General features: G+C 43.3%; 1 protein-coding gene across 2 annotated transcripts in view; it reads left to right on the top strand.

The window, feature by feature from the left end:
• Positions 1 to 22,907, top strand: part of jmjd1cb (jumonji domain containing 1Cb) — a 128,163-nt gene that overhangs the window by 42,664 nt on the left and 62,592 nt on the right. For both annotated transcript variants that reach the window (XM_053511938.1, XM_053511937.1), the window contains exon 2: positions 7,640 to 7,804. In XM_053511938.1, the coding sequence (XP_053367913.1) occupies positions 7,640 to 7,804 (165 nt within the window). The remainder of the gene's footprint in view (positions 1 to 7,639; positions 7,805 to 22,907) is intronic.

The raw sequence follows: 22,907 nt of genomic DNA, 5'->3' as shown, positions 1-22,907 counted from the left end.
ATGAATGAATTTTCTGTAGATCCTCGCGTTTTGTAAGAGTATTGCTTTTTCTTCTTTTGAGTTTATATGCGGTTGGTGGAATACCGCCACCTACTGGACTGGAGTCTGGAGCAAAAAAAAAAAAAAGATTCTCGACTTTGTAGTTGCACAGCATGTCAGTGTTTATTAAATACTTTTAGTAGTTTTTACAATTTCAATACCTGCAAGAAATATAGCTGCTGAAGAAATGGAACATTAGCGCTACTGAATCGATTAGAATATTGTGCACTTCAAATTAAATCTACCCATGATCCACGACTCGAACTCTCATCCTGAGACTAAAACTCATACTAAAAGCTAAAGCATCAGCCGAATTATCTATTTTATTTTGAAAAACCTAAACAAAACCACAGCTTTTTTCATTCTGTTCAATTCTCTGACGGTTAGCGCCGTATCTCCAAAACAAGTTTCTGAATGTTAGTAGGAATAATGTTGAATTAAGGAGAAACTGATTAGAGGTTTGAACTGATTCAAACAGGGTCAAGGTCATAGCAAGGTCAAATGTCTGATTTATTTTTTGTTTACTAGCTTCCTTCCTGTTTGTGTGTATCGTTAGGGTATATGAGGCATGCGAATGAGTAACAAGGACTAGACCTCCGGTCAACACTCACACGTGCTCACACACACTACAGCTATTTTGGGAACGCCAATTAGGCTGATCTGGATGTTTTTTTGGACTGTGGGAGGAAACCGGAGAACCCGAAGGAAATCCACCAAGCACGGGGAAGAACATGCAAACTCCACGCACAGGAGGGAATCGAACCCTCGACCCTGCAGGTGCAAGCTGAAAGTGCTAACTATTAATCCATCGTGCCACCAACCTTCTCATAGAACTGAATAAACCTGTTTAACGTGTGTAAACACAGATCGGTTATGATTATTAAACCGTGCACCTCGCGTCATCGATCCAGCTGTCACTTATCCGCTTCATGCCAATGATATGGCCTCCACATGACTCACCACATCAATCCAATAGCATTTATCGCCTCCTGTTAAATTGTACTGTTGAGACTTTCAGCTCTCGTTTATTTAATAATATTCAGCGGGCAGGCTCGCGCCTCGTGCTTTCTCTCCGTGAGCAAGACATGCTAGTGGCATGCCTTTTTTATTTGTTTTTTTTTTCCTTTTCTCGCTAGAGTGACACAAGCAGTGTGTCCATGTGTCAGTTCTGTCGCAGTGCCTCTAAACACAATCGCTTGAGTGTGAGCCATCCACTTTTCTCTCAGTCAGCAGCCTCAGGCTAAATGACATAACAAAGTCTTCAGCTCAAGGTATGTTAGCTTTCATTACGGCGGAAAAGCCGGCCTATAAGATCTGACACAAGGATCGGTGGAGCGGAGAGAAAATAAATTCCCTACCTGGAATTTCACACCCGGGTAAGAAAAATGAAATGACTGGAATTAAAATTCCGAGTAAAAATCAAAAAGCGAAAAATTGTATTCCGCCCACGTCTCTTAAGAGCAGATGTTGCCAGCACACAGCTCAAACATCCCCCTGAATGTCACGGTGTATCTCAGTTGCCAAGGCTAATATGAAGAAATATTTACTTCTCAGCGGAGAGATATTAAAAAGCCTACTTATTCCATCATATTTGATCAGTGCAGCCTAAGATTGTATCCTCAATGCATGTTTTGTAATTTAAAAAAAGCCTTCAATAGACGAGACGCGTTTGCTATATGAACTGGAACGTCTAAAAGAAAGCCGGATCATATTTATTTGCCATGTCTTGTATTATGGTAGGTGCTCGTAGTAGCGATCTCTTCAAGTGCGAGGCCGGGCAAAGAGCATCGATAGCGTGGGCGCTCGTTCTCCTGCCTGACTCTTCAGTACTCGACTGAAAAAGTCCATCCTGAATCTCACACACCTGCCACAGAGAGAGGAGTTCAGCTCTCATCATCTCCTCATGCTTTCCCTACAGGGAGACAGAAAGCATCAGAAAGAGAAGCAATGCAGAGAGCAAAGAAGTGTGTGTGTGTGTGTGTGTGTGCGCGGCTGGGTGGTGTGTACGCTGTTAGTTGCGTAGCAACAAGATCTTACATATCGCAAGCGCCGCTACATTTGGTGTCGGGTCTGTCCAGAACAGCCTCTCTCTCTCTCTCTCTCTCTCTCTCTCTCTCTCTCTCTCTCTCTGTAGTTAATTAAACCCAACTGAAATCAGAGTTTCCACTGCGTGCTCAGCCAGCAAGCGATGTCCTTCCAGTTCGGTTTCGCTGCGCCAGTGTCCAGTGTCGACAGAGATGCCTGTTCTCGTCTTGGCTGGCAGACGAGAAACTCAATGCTCTCTCTCTTCTGGTGTGTCAGCTGATCCACCTCATCCAGTGGGTTGATGTGTTCTGAGATGCTTTTCTGTACACTGTGGTTGTAAAGAGTGGTCGTTAGTGTAGCGTTGGAATGTGGTGTAAAAAGTTGACCGATTAGTCAACGATAAAACGGTGTAGAATGGAATATTTTTTCACGTATGGCGATATGGTATCGTTGGGTTTATTGGTCAGCACTAATAATACTAATAGGGATAGAAGGATAAAAAAGTGGCCTTCAAAAAAAAAAAAAAAAGCAGTGGTCACAAAATTATTATTGCTAAGAAAACACCTAATGCGACACACTTCTCCAAACGATGGATGATCTGGTGGAGACTGAGTCTGTTTGGCTCTTGAGGAAGAGTTCGAGCACAGGAATCACCTTTTAAACCGGGGTTGATGCCATGACGAGGTTTGTTTAATTGATGGAAGAGGAAGAAAACATTGGATGCAAGGTTGAAGGAGTAGGTGGAGAGGTGAGAGGTTAAGAATTTCGTAACTTAAGATTCCATGACGCTTCGCCTTGGTTTTGACATTTACATTTAGGCATTTGGCAGACGCTCTTATCCAGAGCGACTTACATTTTTATCTCATTACACATCCGAGCAGTTGAGGGTTAAGGGCCTTGCTCAAGGGCCCAACAGTGGCAACTTGGTGGTTGTGGGGTTTGAACCTGGGATCTTCTGAACCATAGTCCAATGCCTTAACCACTGAGCTACCCCTGGCTTTTTTTTCATCAGTAATACAAATCGTACGACCACTCCTTGTAGAATCAAAATGAAGCTTCTTGTCATGCTTGGTAGCACAAGTGTAAACCTGATTGGTTATTATTAGATTGTGTGATGGAGCCAGCTGTCACTTATTCCGCTCATGTCAACAATACTGCTGCCACGTGACTTATCACATTAAGCGTGTATGATTTATTGGCTTGTATTGTGTAGCGGTATTGGCATCGCGTTATTCTCGCCATGATTTATTTACTTATATAATAAATGTATTCATCCAGCCAGGGCTGTAATCCTCATCCTTTCTGAACTGTGCGTCCTGTTCTAACCCACTGCTGCCTCACTGGATTCGCCTTTTTCAGTCTTAAAATGGCCGAAGGCTAGACTGGACACGCAGCCAGTCCTGGCTCGCTCAGGGTTCAGCGGCCAGTCTCTGGGCGTCCGACTCCGGTTATGTAAGCCGTCTCCAGACTGCCTGCTCTTGGAAGCGGTACAAGGCTTTTTTTCCCTTATGCATGCTCGAGCAGGCTGCTCCTGGCCGAGCTTCACGCATGTATCTAAAGCGGCTTGCACAACAGCTCTCCCACTCAGCTGTCTGGGTGATGGGTTTATATGCACGCTTTTTATGGCCTCTGGATTCTTTTCTTCTTCATCTTATGAAGCAAGAATGTTTTATTACTCTACTGTTCCTGCTTTGTTTTTTTAAGTTCTGGAAGGTTTCTCCAGCCGAGCCCATAGTCCTGAACTGTTTCTCATGCTGCTAATGTTCATACGTACCTGTATTCTTATGTCAGGGTGTGTTTGTGTACTTGGATCAATGACCGTGTTTTGGCACGGAGCTGCAATGTCGCTGATTCACGTTTTTGTTGCGTAACAGCGAAGTGAGAGTGAGAAGCTGATTGTCAGCTCGTGCTGATGTTCTGATAAGGGCTGTTACAGTAAGATCTACACAACACAAATTACGAGAGCTTTTTTTTTTAATCTTCTTTCCGCTGCGTTATCTACCTCGCAAAGCGACCTCTGCTCCCGGTATCGGCCGTGTCCTCAAGCGATCCGAATGCCAACGGCGGGCCGTGACGGGACACACCGGTTTACCCGAGTTTAACACAATGATTTACTGACCTTGCCGTTTCTCCGTTCTGTATATCTGTAATGGCGTCTGGTTCAGGATCACACCGGCCGGACCAAAATAGGAAGGAGTGTGAAAGCCGAGCACGGGTCAGACCTTGGTCTTTAGTTTGAGTCATGTTTCTCCCAGCTGTCATCTCGGTCCGCTGTCCTTTTCCTCCAGTGAATGGAGCAGCTGCTCAGGGCCCTGAAAGAGCGTGACGTCTCCGAGTACAGTAAAAGTGCAATAAAGCCCCGAGGCACAAAGCGTGTTCATACAGGCTGTGTTTAGGCTTTGTTTAGCAGTAGGGTCGTCAGAGTGTCACGGCGTGTGATCAGCCCGTTTCCGTCAATTTTCCTCCAAACCATTTCATCTCATCTTTTGTGTCCGGCGACAAAGCTGCATCTGGCCTCGCTCCCAGTCGTGCTATAGAAATTCAATATGTTTGGATTATTATTGTGAAACTGTGTGATATTTAAGACTAGTCTTGTTATCATGTTCAACTGTTAATGTGTAACACGGCAAGTCATGAGTAGTGCGTTGTAAGGGTGGATTTTCAATCCAATTCCTGCGTGCGTCGGATTCACATTTTGCTCCATGATCACATTACTCCAAATGGTCACTTCAACCCCTACGGAAACGAACAGAGTCATGCCATCTGTCTCCATAACATCCAAACGAGGAGAGGAATACTTCTGTTATGTCCAGCCACACTATATATTATATCCCACCATTTTTTTCTCAAAGTTTTTCTTTCATCAACATCCAGAGAGCTGTAATGGGTCAGCTGGATATGCAGCACAAACACACCGTCTCTGCGTGTTTCTCCGACCTTCGTACTGTGTGTTAACTTTTAATGAGGATGCTTCTTTTCTTGTTTGTCTTTTTTGCTTTTTTTTTTTTTTTAAAATGCATGAGACCGACAGAGGGAATGACAGAGAGAGAGAGAGGGAGATAGATATGCCAGAGTGGTTTTGTAAGGAAAGAGAGCGACAATTCTGCCATCTGACATGTCGTGTGTGGGGGATGGGGAGGAGGTGGGAGTCACATGTGCTACTACAGGAACGAGAGAGGAGCTAATGAGAGGAAAGGTAATGGCGGGTTTCGGCGATATGTCTGCGTAATCATCAGAAAGGTGCACCTTTTAAGATTTTAGACCACAATACTATAATATTAACCAATATGAATAATCTTCTACATGTGACTCTATTCGTGTTGGTTTATAAACAGCTGTTGTTGTTTTTTTTTTTCCTCAATCCAATTTAAAAACCGTTCAGGCATGCATCCTACCAAAATCATCACGGTATATATTACTGTAATGTACGTTTCGTCTTGTCTTGTAGCTCATCCGATACCAGCTTGCACTTGCGCGTCATCCGTTTCATCACTCACGCTGTTAAAGTGTGTTCTTCTAATAAACTGTGTTTATATGACCCATAAACTGTCTACTTTTAAATATTGGTCTACTATAATTCCCGTGCTAGGACACACAACCTTTTACAATCTGACGCTGATGCAGTGCACGCTCAGGCCGCGAGATCGATACAGGATTGTTGTGTCTTGGTACAGTTTACAAAAGTGTAGAGCGAAAGGTAAGGGTTAAGTGACAGGTGTAATGGAGAGACGGAGAGAAGAAGGGACACGGTGTTCATCTGACATCTGTCCTGACAGGACTGCTTCTCACCTGTTCCTTTCTCTCACACGCTGCCTCTATCTTAGTCCCACACACACACACACACACATTTCTGAAGAGTGAGTGGGAGGCTCCAAAAGGCTACAAGTGATTAAAAACACAGCAGGCTTGTTGAATCATTTTGGAGTCGAATCCACATTATGCAAGCGCCGTCTGTTAGCCAGCGTGGTATCCAGTCCTGCGTCCAGGGCAGCATAGCCCGTATGTTGTAAGAGGAGGGTTCCCTCTCTCTTCGTTTTTTACTTACCTCCGTTTACTCACAACAGGAAGTACCATGAAGCGGGTTCCTGCAGGCTGATAGCTGGAAGCACAACGTCGCTTAGTGACTGTGGTTAAAGTTCGCTGATAAATGCAGCGTAGGACAAAAAAAAAAAAAAAACCACACACTTTTTCACATCTCTACAGTGAAGTGTGGTGGTAGTGGTTAACAAATGTTAAATCGACTGGGTAGTATGGGGTGTGGCGACCCCTTATGCAAGCAGTTATGCGCGCAGCAATTACGGGAAGCCAATAAGGTCAAACTTGGTCATATGATTTCATTTTTGTAAAAAAAACACACCTGTGTGTGTGAACTGGACGCACAAGCATTAACAAACACCACTTACACATTACGGGAACTCGGCTGGGAGTCTTCCCCCACATCTCCCATACAACCTTGATGTCGTTCCCAGTAATTTCCACAGGATTGGACCATTAACGGAGTTCCTGGGAGGCCTGGGTGTTTTATACATGGTCCGATCATGGCTTTTTATCTTGATGGTATCCGTGCAGTAGTGTAGCAGGGGATTATATTGAGATGTAAAGGGTAGATTAAACTCTCATAATCATTTTGTCATTCTGTGCAGTCAATAGTCTTGGTGTGACTTGACCAGCCCTGGTAATATACTGGTTCAGTATCCTATTAATTCGAATTCCGTGATAAAGGAGCGTAGATCCGAGAGAGGGAGAGAAGAAGGCTGGCTCGGCTCGTTAACAATTAAAACAGCTGTACTTGTTGACCTCAGTGTGTTAGTCATGCATGAGAACAGAACACACTGGGAACACGGTTTATATAAGTCCATAAACCGCTTAGACTGAGCATTCTGTTGAAGAACTGTTTGTTTGAGTCCTCGTACGGGCTCAACCTCGTCTTTAAAGTGAGAGTCGTTTCTGCATCGGACGCACTTGCCAGGCTTGGCATCTCGTCTGCTTCCCAAAGAGTGAAAATAGCTCTTGGTCAACAGCATTTGAAGTTTTAGCTAATCATTAATGCGTGTTGCCCACAAGGAGCAATTTCTTTCCTGAAAAATGTGCCGTAGCAGCCTTCACGGCTCATTTCTCTCTCTCTCTCTCTCTCTCTCTCTCTCTCTCTCTCTCTCTCTCTCTCTCTCTCCTCACTTAGCCTCTCTATTTGTCCAGCTCCAAAAACCAGTATGTTGAGCTGCAAACCATGAGTCAGGCTCCAGAAGCACTCGTTCTCCTTCAAGCCCTTTCACTCTGCAGTTTTTTTCTCCTTCTCCCTATCTCTCTCTCTCTCTCTCTCTCTCTCTGTCTCTGTTTTGAGAAATTTCGGAATCCCAAAAGGGAATTGTAGATCTGTAAAAATCACCCCCCAAAAAATGAGTGCCAGCTTTGTAAACTTGGCTCACACGGTGCAACTAAGACAAATACTCTTTTCCCAGCACCAGAAATAGACCTGGTGGAGGAACAAGGAATGTTTTCATGATACACAGCTGTGTTTGAGTGGGAAGAGAGCTACGGTGTAATGGTTTTTCTTCTTCTTCTTTCCCCTTCTCAGGTATACGTGGAGTTTGATGACCTGGAGTGGGAGAAGCGCGAGTGGGTGAAGGTGTACGAGGACTTCCAGATCTTTCTTTTGGAGCAGCAGCTCGTCTGGGCCAGGAGGAAAGAAGTCTCGCAGCTTCAGGGAACCCGGGCCAAACAGATCCAGTGGCCTGCTCTGGTGAGTGGCCTCCTGATCCAGTACTTTCCTTTTCTTTTTCATGCCTGTCTGCGTTTTTCTTTTCTCTTTTCCATGGAGTTTGTGCACTGTGGTGCAGGGAGCCGCAGCTTGGGCCTGTTTTATCTGGCTTTGCCAGGGCAAAAGGAAAATAATGCGTCTTTTTTCTCGCACGATTCGAGGTTCTTTTAGATCAATGACTCGCATGTGACAATAAAGTCAGTTTGCTTGGAGCGTTGTTAAGCCCTGCTGAGCAGTTTGGAAAAAATAGCAGAGGGTGGAACTTCAGCTGAAAGATGTGACTGGAGGGCTGTCTGTGTGTGTGCGTGCGTCCGTGTGTGTGTTTTTGTGTGTGTGTGTGCTGGGAGGGGGGGTTAAGAGAGAGAACAGTGGTAAAAATTAAACTGTGCTCTTAGTGGCTTGTTGCTGAGGTCGTGTGCTGTTTTGATTATGTAACGGCGTGTCATACAGCGCCATCTGGCCCAGGCACACAAGATAAGAGTACAAAACAAAGCACCAACAATACACACACACCACAAGAGGAACCCACAAAGTACCCTGTAAACTTGCGTAGGCACAGATTATTATGCATTCGTGATGAAATAAAATGTTTTTTTCTTTTTTTTTGCAATACCTGGCAGTGTTTCACTTTAAAACAGGCATGTCATTGTTTGTAACGCGTCTTCTCTTTCATCTGTCAAGAGTGAGATAATCTTATCTGAAAAACAACCGTCTGGTCGACGAGCTAGACTTTTTCTTTCAGCAAAATAAGCATTTTATATATATATATATATTCTGTTGGTGGGATATCGAAATGAGTAGTCTAATGTTGGATGAGAAGGTCTGGCTCACATCAGGGCTCTGTGTTGGGGCCAGTCAAGTTTTTCAACAAACTCATTCAACCATGACTTTATAGTCCTTGCTTTGATTCATGTTGGAATATAAAATTGTCTTCTCCAAACTATTGCCTCAAAGTTGGACGCGTCCTGTAGCATTGTCCAACTAGCACTCTTCCTTTCGCGCATTCAATAAACAACAAGGAGTTTTGCTAATACATTTGTCCGTATTATTTAATATATGATGTTTATATAGTTTTTTTTTTCTATCAATGTTATGCACACTGGGGCAGCCTAAGCATTAGGTTGTTTTTAAAAGCTGGCTTTGAAAATGCCTTGAAAAACCCTGCCTACATTACAAACGTTAAACGAATGCCCCTTTTAGAAAACGACTTCAAAACAAAACAAATATAAAAGCAGTGACCTCGGACTCCGGTTGAGAGAGCTGTGTGCTCACCACGGGACCACTAGGGAACTGGGGAATGCTGTTACATTGCAGTAGAGGAATTTGGGAGCCTCAAATGCGCCTCAAAAACAGAGAGGTAACATTACAATACTGAGATAGGAGATGCATGACATGAGATGCACACGCTGTGCGTGGGAAGCTGTTGTGCCCATACCGATCTCTGGTCGTGATTTAGTTTAGTTTTTCCATTTTCTGGTTTCTAAACCCTGTTAGAAACTTGCGGAACCATGGACGTGGACATCAGACGTCTTTTGAATGGATGTTAATCGACTCTTCCTGATGTTCCCGCTTATCATAGTTCCATGCACATTAGTATTGTTGAACCTTTCTTTGCTGTAAAAGAACTAACTAGGACAAGCAACAAAAACCTGCATCAGTAGAAGAAAGTCCCAGAAAGTATGATCGAACGTGTGTTTGTTTGGAAGTCTGTTCTTGCTGTACTGTACATCATCAGACCACCGTGTGCTCAAAGACGCGTCTCTGGAGTCCACCGGCTTCCACTGACGCAGGTTTATAAAGCTCCGCTCAGTGATCACACACTATTTGACTAATTAACTCAGCCGGCTCCTGACGAAGCAGTAATTACCCACCGCTCACACGTTCGGCCGCCACGTGGCCTCAGGGAGACTGTAGTGTCCTCTTTCTCTGTCTCGTTCACATTTCACTACTGCTCTCCGTCTTATCTGTTGCTTGTGTCTTCTAAGTTTCTTTTTTTTTTAATCTGTTTTGTCTTCTTACTTCTCCCCCAACCCTCCGTCCTTACACAACCGCATTCAGGGCGTCATTATTTATGGCTGCTGTTTCAGTAGAATGCAGATCTTTACTGCCGGTGGATCGGCCTTACTCAGCAGCGAGGCTCTCTGGCACGCTTTGGCCTTTGTCTGCACTGTGCTTTGATATATGCTTTCCCTCCTCCCTCCAACTGATTGTTCCTCTCCCCTCTGTCCTGACCGCAACGCCCAGATCTATTGACAGAATGTGACCTGAGAATTGCAGGCCAGGGGCAGCCGTGTCCGTCATTCTCCTCCGGCCCCCATTAAAGCAGTTTTGCTTTTGGCCTCCTGCCCAGGATATTTACGTCCTGCCCCGGGCTTCTCTTTTTTGCCCCTCCAGCACTCCTCTTTACGTCTTCATTTTCTTCTTTCAGAAGAAGCCAGTTTGCAGTGATTTTGGTTGGTAGCCAGCATGTTTTTTTGTTTGTTTTTGGCTGTAAAATGAATGAGTTTAAATGATTTTTTTCTTAAGATGAAACTCGTTGTCCTTCTTCCTTAGCTGTTAACGATCGAGTGTAAATCTGTTCTCACTGTTGTCACGTTCACTTGATTCATGACACGAAACGATCAGCGGCTCAGTTGCGACCTCTCTCGCTCTCTCTCTCTCTTACTTCACAGGGTCAAGCTCTAACCCTGATAACAAGTAGCACACCCCCTCTCTAATATACCCCCCCCCCCCGCTTCACGCTTCATTTACACATAGCGCTCGCTGCTAAATTAAGTACCACGCGTGTCACTCTGTCATGAGAGACAAAATCAGTCCTGCGAGGAACAATGCGCCCGTCTATAAGCCTCAAGAAACGTGCCATAAAAACCCATTATTTTGATCAGCCGGCGCTGGTGATTTTAATGGAAGGCTGGGACCGCCCGTGTTTGGGATGATCGCTATCACACAGCGTGAAAGCGAGTTCTGGTGCGGTGGAGTAAAAATGAACACGCCGGCTTCGCCTTGTTTTTTTTTTATTTTATTTTTTTTATTATCTTTGAAGCATAAAGTGAGCGTAGCGCAGACTGAATGCGGAATGCAAATGTCCTTATCACCGGTTCTGCTACTCCTAATATGATATGTGCTAGTGGACACTAATTCGAACCTTATTAGGATGTTTTATTAGTGCGGTTAAATGCTGAGGGATAATCAACCGCAAAGAATGTGGCAAACTTTACCGGCCATGCTCAGACTCCAGATCCCATTTCCAGCCTCATAGTTAAATAAACAAAAGATAATAAAAGGTAATAAATCTGTCTTTTCTATCACACTAATTTAACAGTTATTTGTATAACCCCAATATTACCAAAACAGGTTAAGAAGTTGTCATGTACACTGTGCGGCCAAAAGTTTTTGGACCCCTGACCATCGTTCCCACATGTGTCTACCGATCTTCTCATTCCAAATTTCGTCCTCCTTTACTGTTCGAACAGCTTCCACTCTTATAGGACTTGATTTTGCAGCGTGGATTTAGTGCTTATTTAGTCACAGGAGCGATTTTCACATAAGGACCCCCATTAGGAACACATGGTGGTCTCAAGGACGATTGTTTTTGTTGAATTGAAGCAGAATGGAAGGAGATTGTGGTTAAGACGTGACGTCATCAGTGCCATCGGGCCCCTCCGGAATCTCTGTGACTGGTAGCTGATGAAGTACGAAGGTATATATATATATACGACATATATACCTTATATATATATATATATATATATATATATATATATATATATATATATGATATATGCTTGATATATATATATATATATATATATATATATATATATATATATATTTTTTTTTTTATGTAAATAATATTAGGCATGGCGAGAAGGTTGTTTTCCTCATTCTCGTCTTCTTTTTGTGTTTAATGCTGGCTCGCAAAACAACAAGGTGTATACCGCCACCTGCTGTACTGGAGGGTGAAAATACACAAGTGTACCCAAGTAAGGAGAGAAATACTTATATTATAACGCTGACCAGTGGGGTGAGCTTAGAAGATGAGCAGTTGTTTCTGTGCATGGTACAACTGAATCGTGCCTAGTGTTCCAGCACCTACAGTACGGTGCAAAGGTCTTGAGACACTATTTTGCTTCCAAAGAGATTTTTTTTACTTCTTTATTGTTTTTCTGGGCTTTCTGTACTGTACCTGAGCGGTGAACCAGTGAGAAACGGTGCAGATGATCAGGCCAGTGATTAGTATACTGGTAATGCTAAATGCTGAGTGGTTGGAACGGATGAGAGGGGAAATGAGGCCGCTGCTGAGAAGAAATGTCGATTTACTATTTTTTTTTATTGTACCTTTAGGCCCTTTGCAGCCTGTTACAGTAAAACATGTGTTCTAATTTCTTTAATTTATGTACATAATTGAATAGGAATAAAATGATGGGTGGCTCAAGACTTACAGTATGCCCAGTACTGTATTTCACCCAGAACAGGACTAATCACTATTTGCTTTACGAAATGAAAATGGATGGAGTTGATGAAAGCTGCATTGCAGTTCATGTTATCGTATAGAGACAAAACCTTCCCTCTGGCACATAGTGGCCTTAAATCCAAGCCCCATTCTTCTCCAAGTCTTATTTCTCGTCATGGTTGTTGGTGTGAACAGGAGCTAGATTAATGTTTTTCATTAGTGTAAGACGTCTGCTGGTTTCTGGAGGAAATCGAGCCCATCCCTTCTTCTGGGTGTCAATAAAGCCTGTCAGCGTGATCCATTCCCTGCTCTGTTTCTATGCTGGGTAATGACACATTAACCACACACACACACACACACACACACACACACACACTCTCACTCCCTCTGTACTGGGGAAAGTAAATTGCAGCGTAAGCCTGATTTGTTCCTTTGTTTGTCGTCTGCGTCTGAGCGGTTTTTCAGGTTCTTTTGTGGTGTTTTTTCGTTGGTGATTCCGGTTCAGCGCGTCTAGCCAGTTGTCGAGCATCTCAGATTTGTCAGCGGTTGTGTCCACCTTGAGCGTTTCTCAAGACCCGGAGTTGTCGAATCGGGTGTGATGAAAGAGCTAGGATGCCTTGCTCTGACCCTGTAGGACTGCAGTATGATGGGCGTGTTGTCGAGAAAGGGGTGGGTGGCAGGAGAACGAGAGCGCAGATGATCCTTCACTGCCAGCTGCACAGCTGGCTTTTTAATAGCACCAATCATAGGCAGGCAGCTTTAACAACCCAGGGCTGCTTTGTCCCGTCCGTGCTAAAAGCCCACGGGGGGAAAGAAGGGGGGGAAGGGGATGGTACGGATCAAACAACCCTCCCTCCTCTCCCTCTCCACCAGGTCCCTTCATCACAGCTGGCTTTTATTTGGCTCGCTCTACTCTAATGTCATGTGTGTTATGCTACCAGATCCATTTCTGTAGCAGTGCCCAGAAAATCAACAAGAACCACATGAGCTGTAATTAGTACACAAATGGAACTTCCATACCAGTCGACCCTCTTTAGCCGGTTTGTGTTTATGCCTTAACTGGAAGAACAGTACGATCCCAGATTCGGTCTCAAGGTCAGGCAGTGGCCATTGCTCACAGCCTCTCATTGTGCACCAGTTTGTTTATCCTCGTCACTGGAGCCAGGCCTGGGCTCTGCGCAGCTGTTTGTAAGGAACGCTAAATCCTCATATGTGGAAGCCTTTGTCTGGGTTGACCTTCTCACTCGGCGGACACACAAAACGGACCCGCTCGTACGGTTAAACCTCAGGCCTGACGGTTATGGTGATTTAGTTACACCGAGCCTTTTTTGTGCTTGTTATATTTTAGGCTTAATCTTAATCTACTGTGTCTGGAGTGTGTGTCTGCGCGACAGATTTTAAATAAACAACGTTACTTTGGGCATGACAAGGAAGAGCTTGGTTAAACCATTTTCAAATGTTTTTTATCTTATTGGGTCGTGTTGTTTTTGGAGGCCAAGCACTAAAAGCTAGTACTACCATCACTACTAGGGTCAGTCAAATAGGAGAGTTGTGTCAGGGAAAACCTGGGCCATGTTCTAGGCAGGATCAGATGGCGACCCCTCGACGGGAGCAACCGAAAAAAGTTTATAGACAATAGTCTTTGCTGCCTTGCAGCAAGTTTAGTGTTTGTTAATCAACCACTGTTTTCAACCCCTCTAGCGCCATCAACAGGGTAAATATAGGCATGTACATTTAAAATAAGTACGGCACAGCGTTGTAAAAGCAGAATTTCTCATTTCTTTTCTACAAGATATGCAAATAAAAAGTATTTCTTACATTAGCGCGAACATTTCCTTCTTGACGTGTTGCCTTTAGTTTAGTCTATCTGCTTACGAACAAGCACAGTGTGTGTTTTTTGCTTCGTGGCATAGTGATGAGGACACAAAGTGCCTGGCCCCCTTAATTACTAATTGCAGCTATACAGTTGTGTGTATGTGTGTTTTTTTTTTAACAGTTCTAACAAAATGCGCATTAGAACAGAAAGAACATCGGAACCACACACACACTTCTGAAGCTAGTATTCAAAAAGCATCTCAAAGAAATATGTCTATGTAACTAACTATTCTTTTTTGATCTTCAACAAATGCTTTGTTCTTCACTGTAATACTACTTTAACTCAGGGAAATTAAATATTGTTCAGACATAATCCTACAAATGTGTTAGATGAAGATTGGATCGGGGGGGCACGAAATGGAGTATTGTCATTAAGGACGCACAAGAACCCAGACCTTTGTCAAACTCAGACTGTATTGTGCCATGAGACAGCGTGGAGCCGCTGCTCCAGAAACCATGATTACATGATCTTTGGAGCATTTTTTGTTTTCTGCGCAGCACTAGACTGTGTCTTGTAACGAAAGAGTTGTGTGGTATTCTCATACACTGCTCTCACATGTCTTGGCCACACGCCAGTCACATGAGCAGATCCACTTCATGCTCATAATAACTCTTTCTCCCTTTCCTTCTTCCCTACTCTTTCTCTCCCTCTCGCTCTCTCTCTCTCTGTTTCCGTTTTTCTGTATTTTTGTACAATTCTGCATTCTGCACGTCTTATTTGTTCCGTCTCGTTCTGATCTGCTGATGGGTATGACGTGTACGTGTGTGACCATATGAGAAGAACAGTCACAGCCATGTCTCATGTCGTGGTGAGGCTGTTTAATTCCCAGACATCGCTCGCTATAGACAGTACACTGATTGGTGAATCCTAGCATAGATTGCGGCGCATTAAAGAACGGCACGCTCCCGTCCGAGAGATTACTGCAGATTAGTCATTATAGTTATGGCTTTTGTTTTACACTGACAGATGGTTGTGTCACCTAAGAGTCACATAACCGCAGTCTGTGCTGCTTTCCTTATTATCTTAGTGTTTACCCGAGTAGAATTATATTTTGCCGTTCAAGTAAAAGTATGTGTGGTAAATTGATTTTAGTGTTTATTCTTGTACAGGGTTTTTTGTTTATAATAATGGGAAAAAATTACAGGGTGAACATAATCATATCATATCTTAAAACCTGAGCAAAACAGAAAAACTGGCGTTTTGGTACAGTGAGTCCCCGACTTATGAACGAGTTTCGTTCCGCGAACACGTTTGTAAGTTGGATTTGTTTGTAAATCCGACAAAGTAAGTCTCGTACACCCAAATACACAATGTAATTCCTAAAAAAAACAAAAACAAACACAGGTTTTGTCTCTTTTTGGACGTTCGTAACTTGAATGTTTGTAGTTTGTATTTAATAGGCTAATGAATAGATTTTTTTTTTTTACTTTAAAGGCAGGGATGAAGGATGCTTTAAGCGCAGTAACTAAATGTTTTTAAAAGGGTTTATGCATCTTTAGTTGATTAATTTGATGGATCAATTTGATTCAGAATCAATTCCAACTTTTTTCTGATGTAATTAAGAAAAAAGTGTTAAATTCTCTAAAATTGCAAAATTTCTTAAATATACACCCTGGTTTCTGCTGAAAGGGAAAAAAGATTATTGCTTTGTTCGAGACATGACATTTTAAAAAAGTTTTACAACGTTTCAGTGCCTATTAGTCACTTTTAGTTGGTTTTACTACTTTTAAAACCTGTAAAAATATAGCTGCTTGAGACAAGCCAGACAGGAAACCTCAGTGCTATTGAAAATCACAATGGTTTTATTAATTAAGTCTACTTATGATTGACGGCTCTAATGGTTACCCTGTCTGATAAAAAAAAAGTCATGATTTTTCTATTTTATAACCAAGTTAACTAACTTACCATATAAAAAAGCTCTCAAAATTTCAGTGGACTAAAACATTCAAATGTGTGTGTTTTTTTTTTTTTGTTTTTTTTTTTTTGCGCTTTTGAATACCTACAGGAAATCCTTTTACATAGTAAAATGGAATTAAGCTAAAAGATAAAACTAATATTTCGTGTTGAAAGCAATGACTAGTGAGTAGTTCTACTGAAAAGAAAAGAATGTTAATAACACTGCCACATTAATAGCATTGCCATATTAATAATGTTGGCTTTATGACAGTTCTATTGAAAAAATAATTAAAATAAGATGCTGCTAATACAGGGAAATTAAATTTCATTTTATAAACCCAGATCTCGCTTACTTGCAGTAAACCTGGTACTTCATCACCTGTCACATCGATCATCGCATCCCTAGCCTGCAGCGAACGTACTGTAGCTAGCCGGGTTTCAAACAGAAAAGGAAATAATGCGCAATCCTGATCGGTTAATCCTGCCATTGCAGTGCAATTATTCTACAGTCTAACAGATGCAATAGTACCGAGTTTGATTAATGAGCTCAGTTACTGCACAAACATCCTTTGACATCTTTGCACTATACAGCGGTACTTCATCGTACGAGCTTAATCCGTTACAATTTTTTCCAACATTCCGTTAGACATTTTTTTGTCCTAGTGCAAAATCTTGTATAGTGAAACGCATTTTCTTATAAGAAATAACGTAAATGCAAGGTATCCGCTCCAGCCACCCCAAAAATATTACCAATATTACCAATTTCCAGTATACGATTAGTATATTTCTGCATATAAATATAAAGAAAACATTTAGAAAAGACATATAAGTGAAAATATGTGATAAATGGACATAAATAAATGAAAATGAAATAAATAGACATTAAACCTCACTTAACCTTAATGTATGATCCTTCTTGGCACCGACTGCTTTAGAAATTAAACTGAAAGTGACTCCCTTATTTTCTTGCTAACGTTCTTAGGACCCATGGTGCTGTGTCTGCACAAAATCTTGTAAAAAATGAAAAAAGAAAAATGTAAACCCGATTTGTAAAATTTTGCCTCGGCATGCGAAGCATTTTTGAAGGGCCAAATTTTTACAAAATTATAGTTCCTAAGGTGAAAATTCTCAAGGTGGGGCGAATCTGAGATCCATCCCCTTGGCTGTACCACAGGTTCAAAGCCCTGCAGATTTGTGCATGAACAAACTACAGTTTTTATAAGCATGGTGTATGGTATAAGTTCCTGGGTCCTGTTGTGTTCCATGTCAGCTCACCCTCACCACTTTGCCGCTTTAAACCACGTGTTCGTCACAGAGCTGTCCTTGTGGTAAAAAAAAACAAGACGAGCTGCTTTTATTTAGCTGTTTTTCATTCTGCTGTCTGCATGTGTGTGTGTGTGTGTGTGAATGAGTGATTGAGACTTGATTGGATTCACATATAAGCCCTTGAAGTGCATGCGAACAAGAGTTTGTTTTGCCTTCCTTGTGTGTTTTAATGAATGCGTCATGTCTCCGCGCTCCGCTCTGGGTGGCCGCTCGAGGCCTGGTCAACAGCGGGAACATCTCCTACATCAGCTGCGACTTCTGCGAAGCTCCAGTGCATTTTCCTGCTATTAGCGGTTTATTTATAGAAAAGCTTCCTTTTGCAAGCTTCCGGACCGCCGGGTGCCTCCACGACGGGGCTGTTTACTCTAAAACACGAGGCGACCCCGTGACCTCGGTGCCACCTGTAGGCAGTGACGAATGGCCGTCTAGCTGAATAAGCCTTTGTTCTGAGGAAATCATAAAGTCTTTAATGGAACCAGGAGCCTGGGCTGTTTAAGTCTGAACACAGACGGTGATATCGAGGCATGCTTTTTTTTTTTTTTTTCTGAGCGTGTGTGTGTGTAAGCCGGCGTAATTATTAAGCTTTGCTCTCGGGAGCTGTTGCCGTGGTGCTTGTTTACATTCGACGGCACTGCATTATCACACAATTGAGTATAACACCAGTGCTTTAGCGGTTTAATAAAAGCTGCTCAAGGTAACCTAATCTGCTCCTTTAATTTGTCCACAATACTGTCTGTGCTATTTTTTTTTTTTTTTGTTTTGTTTTGTTTACCACCCATTTAATTCAGCACTTGTCTTTTGTTGTTAGCCAGAGTGAGTTTGCAAGGTAAGTAGAAACAGAGTGCCTTTGATTAGCGTCTCCCTCAGGGGTAGGCTTAGATCACCAAACTTGTTTGGATCGCGAGGCTCTTTTACTCGCTCGCTCGCTCTCTCTCTCTCTCTCTCGACCGAACGATGATGCTCGTACTTTGTACAAAGCGTATGACTCATACAGACGGTTCAGTCTGTCCCTACACGTCTGCAGACACGTCAAGACTTTCACCACCCACCGAGCCGAGGAGCCGTCTGCGCCATGTGAGCGCGTCCCAGACAGATCGATATGAAGCAAGCAGGAGACACCTAAACATGCATTCAATTGATCACATGTTCCTCACTGCACAGTTTTTTTTTTTTTGTTTGTTTTTTTTTTCCCCCCCTACATATCCCTGTTAGGAAGCTGGGGGTCGGATCGCAGGGTCAGCCAGGATACAGCACCCCTGGGGCAGATAGGGTTAACGGCTTTTTTTGCCAGAGGTGGGGCTTAAACCCCTGACCTTCTGATCTGTTCCCTGAAGCCTTAACTGCTTGAGTCTCCACTGGCCACTCCACTTGTTCGTGTTTGCCCCACCTAGTATCACGGTGACGTTACATACTCATACGTGCATACACTCATCAACCTCTGGAGAAGCGTAATTATTATTGTTTTTTACTTTTTCCCGATTTTCTTTCTAATTTAGTCGTGTCCAATTCCTCCCCGCCACAAGGGGGCTCCCACATTAAATACTAGCACTCAATCAGGAGGACCGAACCACGTGACGCCAGCCGACAGCATCTTCTCCAACTGCTTGAAAAGATCGAAAAGATCGATCGCCCCCTTGGGGACGGCGTAACACACTCAGAGGGCAGCAGTTCACAGACGCCCCTGATTGGCTGTAGAGCCGTGATTAATGTCAGGAGGCCCGAAAAGCGTCATTTCTATGGTTCCTGAACCGCCCGGAGTGACATTTAGACTTGAGCTTGATCCGAGCTTATTGTAGACCTCGTGGGAAACTCGCCAGCACCTGGAATGTAAATGGTTTAAATGCTTTCAATGCCATCTAGACGTTACACCCTTGTGTTATTACAATTGCTGTTCAGTTTAATCTCCAGACTGACATGTGAACAAAGTCAATTACAATAGATGCTTTAATGACCCTGATTGTAAAACGGTGTAAGAACGATCCCTGAATCAATGTTAACAAGTACCGTAACACTAAATTATAGAGAAGCTTAGCTTCCTTGAGACAACATTAAGCTGGCTTCCATTAAATGTTATGACATAATCGCAGGGCGAACGGGCATCCTGTGGAGCTTACCGCGTCGGGAGCATCGCAGCGGGATGAACGTGTTAAACGGCGGATCCAAATCATTTCAAAGAGTTTGACGGTTTGTTAGCACTAGCATGCTAAGCTTTTTCTGGTTTCTGATTCTTATAAATAATGTAAATAAAGAAGTCTTTCATCATCTTTCTCATGTTCTGGTGTTTTATTTTTATTTTTATAAACTTCCAACAATAATTGTCAGCACTTCGGAGCCTTCGTGTTGTCGCAGGAAATGTCATGAAATACGTAACAGCGCCACCTGCAGTACCGGAGGACTTATAAAACAACATGGCTTTTCTCCTGCCGTTTCTTGTCCACTTTAACTAGAACACGGATTATTTTATCAACCAAAATACTGTATATGTGCTATTAGTTAATGTGAAAAGTATTTTATTTACTATGAATCTACCTTATAAAGCTTGTAAACAGCGGCAACCCGGTTATAGTCTCCTGAACGACAAGTCACATAGCGTTCTGCAGGTTAGGCTAATAGGTGATCCAGATAGCTAGTAGAGTATGACTGAATGTGTGTGTGTGTGTGCACTTGCTTGCTTGTGGGATGTACTATGCCTCGTGCTCAGGTCAAAGTCCAGGTCCCTGGGATACACACGTCTGTGCACATTTTTTGATTGATTTCTGAATTCTTTTAAATCAATGACTTGATCTTAGGCGGCACGGTGGCGTAGTGGTTAGCACTGTCGCCTTGCACTTCTAGGGTCCGGGTTCAATCAGCACTCAAGTTCGATTCTCGCCTCTTTGTGTATGGAGTTTGTATCTCCTCTCCGTGCTTGGTGGGGTTCCTCCACCAAGCACGTGTTTTTTTTTTTTTTCACGTCCGTCTCATGATACTTAGTTTGTACCACGGCGATGTAATGTTTTCGTCATCTCGCTGATTGAGAGTCCTCTGATCATCCTGAAGGGAACCAGAAAGTCTCCTGTAAGTCTTCAGACTGAACGTTCTTCGCGTAAGGGGGCCTTGCATTCGTCTGTGTGGATGTGAGAGAGGAGAAAAGGGAGGCAGTGATGAAGACAAAGCATGCAAGGGGAGGGCAGGCTATAAAACTCAGGGATATGTCTAGACGCTCTTGCCTGCATATTTAATGCACCGAGTCATTGATGATGAACATCCTCTCGGAGCGTCCTGCCTTATAGCGCATTGCACCTCTCAATTACACTGTGTGTGTGTGTGTGTGTGTTTCTGTGGGGGTGGATATGTGTGTTTTTTAATGGGTTATAGACATCATGTAGGTGTGTGTTAATAAATCCTTGGAAGAAAATATTACGTGTGTCAGGTTAAGATGCTTTTGTTTAGTTGGAGAAAAGGCTTCTTTTCGATTGAATCTTTAGAAAGCTCAAAGGAAGCGTGAAGGAAAATGCGGATGTTCGTATGACATCATCCGAGCCACGCGGGGATGTCAGACCTGCGGATTTGCTGACTCCGTAAGGGTCAAGTGGCTCGGGTTCTTTCCCCGTTTATTTGATCAGTCGCAGACACAGACGTGAATTAATCCAGTAGCCTCGAGAGACGTGCTTCCCGGAATTATAATCATTTAATAATATCTGGAACCTCTTATGTTACTAATCAACACATCATGCTTTTATGCAGGACAGAAAAAGCACACGGTACACGCTTTACTCTTATGCCATCAGGATGGATTTCCATTATTACAGAGTCGTCAGTCTATTTATGGTTTACCGGATTACCCACAATGCTGTTCGACTACCTGGAGGTAATGCAGTGTGTTGGATTTCACCTTAATTGTTTTAGTCCGGCGTTTTTTAGTTCCTCATCTGTGCATTTTCCAAAAAAAAAAAAAAAGGTACAACTTCACTGCTCTCATCATTTCGGCCTTTTTTTGAGAGCTAACATGAGAGAGCGTAACCTGGCGGTTTGAGATCGCTGAACAGTTTTCTCCAATTAAGATCCATTACGGTAGCACGGCAGCTTAGTGGTTAGCACTGTCACTTGGCACCTCCAGGTTTGGGGGTCACACCCTCCGGTCTCCGTGCATGTTTTTTTTTGTCTATTCATAGTGTGCGTGTGTGTGCGTGTGTGTGGTTATGCCCTGTCATGACTTGGCACTAGAGCTGGGAAAACAACAGTAGACTGTGGGGTTGATGCTTTTTTTGTTGTTGTTTTTTTTTGGACATTTTGAATTTGGTTCAGATGCACTGAAGTTCATCGTATGATTTGATCTAAACATCTTCATTCCGTACAGGTTTTAAAAAATTATAATACTTGGTGATGCACATTTAAATCCGGTGTAACTCATCAACTTTTGCTCTCGCAAAAAACAAGTGTAAATCGATTCCGAATAGAAAACTAACCAAGAGATCCGTTGATTAACCAGCAAGGCTCATGTTGTCCCCTGCCTTATGCCCTGAGGTATGAGCTCCAGCCCTCCCGTGACCCTATACAGGATAAGCGGTATAGACAATGGATGAAAGGATGGATAAAATCCATTGTAACTGAGCTAGCAGTGTCCCGCTGTGACATCATCAGAGCACATGACCGCTGACTTCTTAGAGGAATACCGAAAGAGCAACAAATTCGAACCAGAGCTTTTAAGCAAATTACATTTACTCATTTGTTGGTTCCTCGTCTGCCATGTGGAAGACCTGGGTTTGATTCCCGCCCAAACCGGATGCAGTGCCGGGTTAAATGGGAGGATTACATCAGGAAGTGCATCTGGTGTAAAACCTGCGCCAAGTCCACCCTGGCGACCCTTCGACTGGAGCAGCTAAGGCTGATTGGCCGAGCTCTCTCAGAGGGAAGGGATCAGTTTTACTCAGTGCTCCCACATTAATCACGGCTCTCCAGCCAATCAGGGGCGTCTGTCCTCCAAGTGTGTTACGACGCCCCCAGCGGTGCGTGCGCGAGCAGTTCGAAAAGATGCGGCCGTCTGGTGTCACGTGGAGGAAACGCGCGATATTCTTCGGCCCTCCCGACTAAGTGGTAGTAGTAGCCTTAATGTGGGCGCCCCCTAGTGATGGAGAGGAATTAGACACAACTAAATTCGGAAGAAAATCGGGGGAAAATCCCCGTCCCAAAAAAAAGAAGGCCGCATCTGTTTGGATGTGTCTCTAACACTCGCAAACTAAACTTCGAAGCACTTTAAATTACAGTCTCAGCAGGCGCAGCGTAATTAAATAAAAAAAAAATTTAAAGAAGGTTTCCGAAGTGCCTGTAGCGATATGGCCTTCAACCCTAATGAGCTCCTAATAAGACAGCAGCAGGAACAAGAAGTGCCGCACAGACGTACCACATCATCGTCTTCTTTACCTGCTGATGCGTAACCAAGGAAATCATTCACAGAAAAACCCTGCTTGATTTGTGGATCTCGCTCTGATGTAAAACCTCCTGCGTTTCCTGTCTAGCGTGTGACCTACGCTTTGGCAAGTGCAGGCGTGATA

The sequence above is a fragment of the Clarias gariepinus genome, chromosome 14 (assembly GCF_024256425.1).
Source record: "Clarias gariepinus isolate MV-2021 ecotype Netherlands chromosome 14, CGAR_prim_01v2, whole genome shotgun sequence".
Taxonomy (NCBI): Eukaryota; Metazoa; Chordata; class Actinopteri; order Siluriformes; family Clariidae; genus Clarias; species Clarias gariepinus.
The sequence above is the reverse complement of the archived record's forward strand: the minus strand, read 5'-3'. Positions and strand labels throughout refer to the sequence as shown.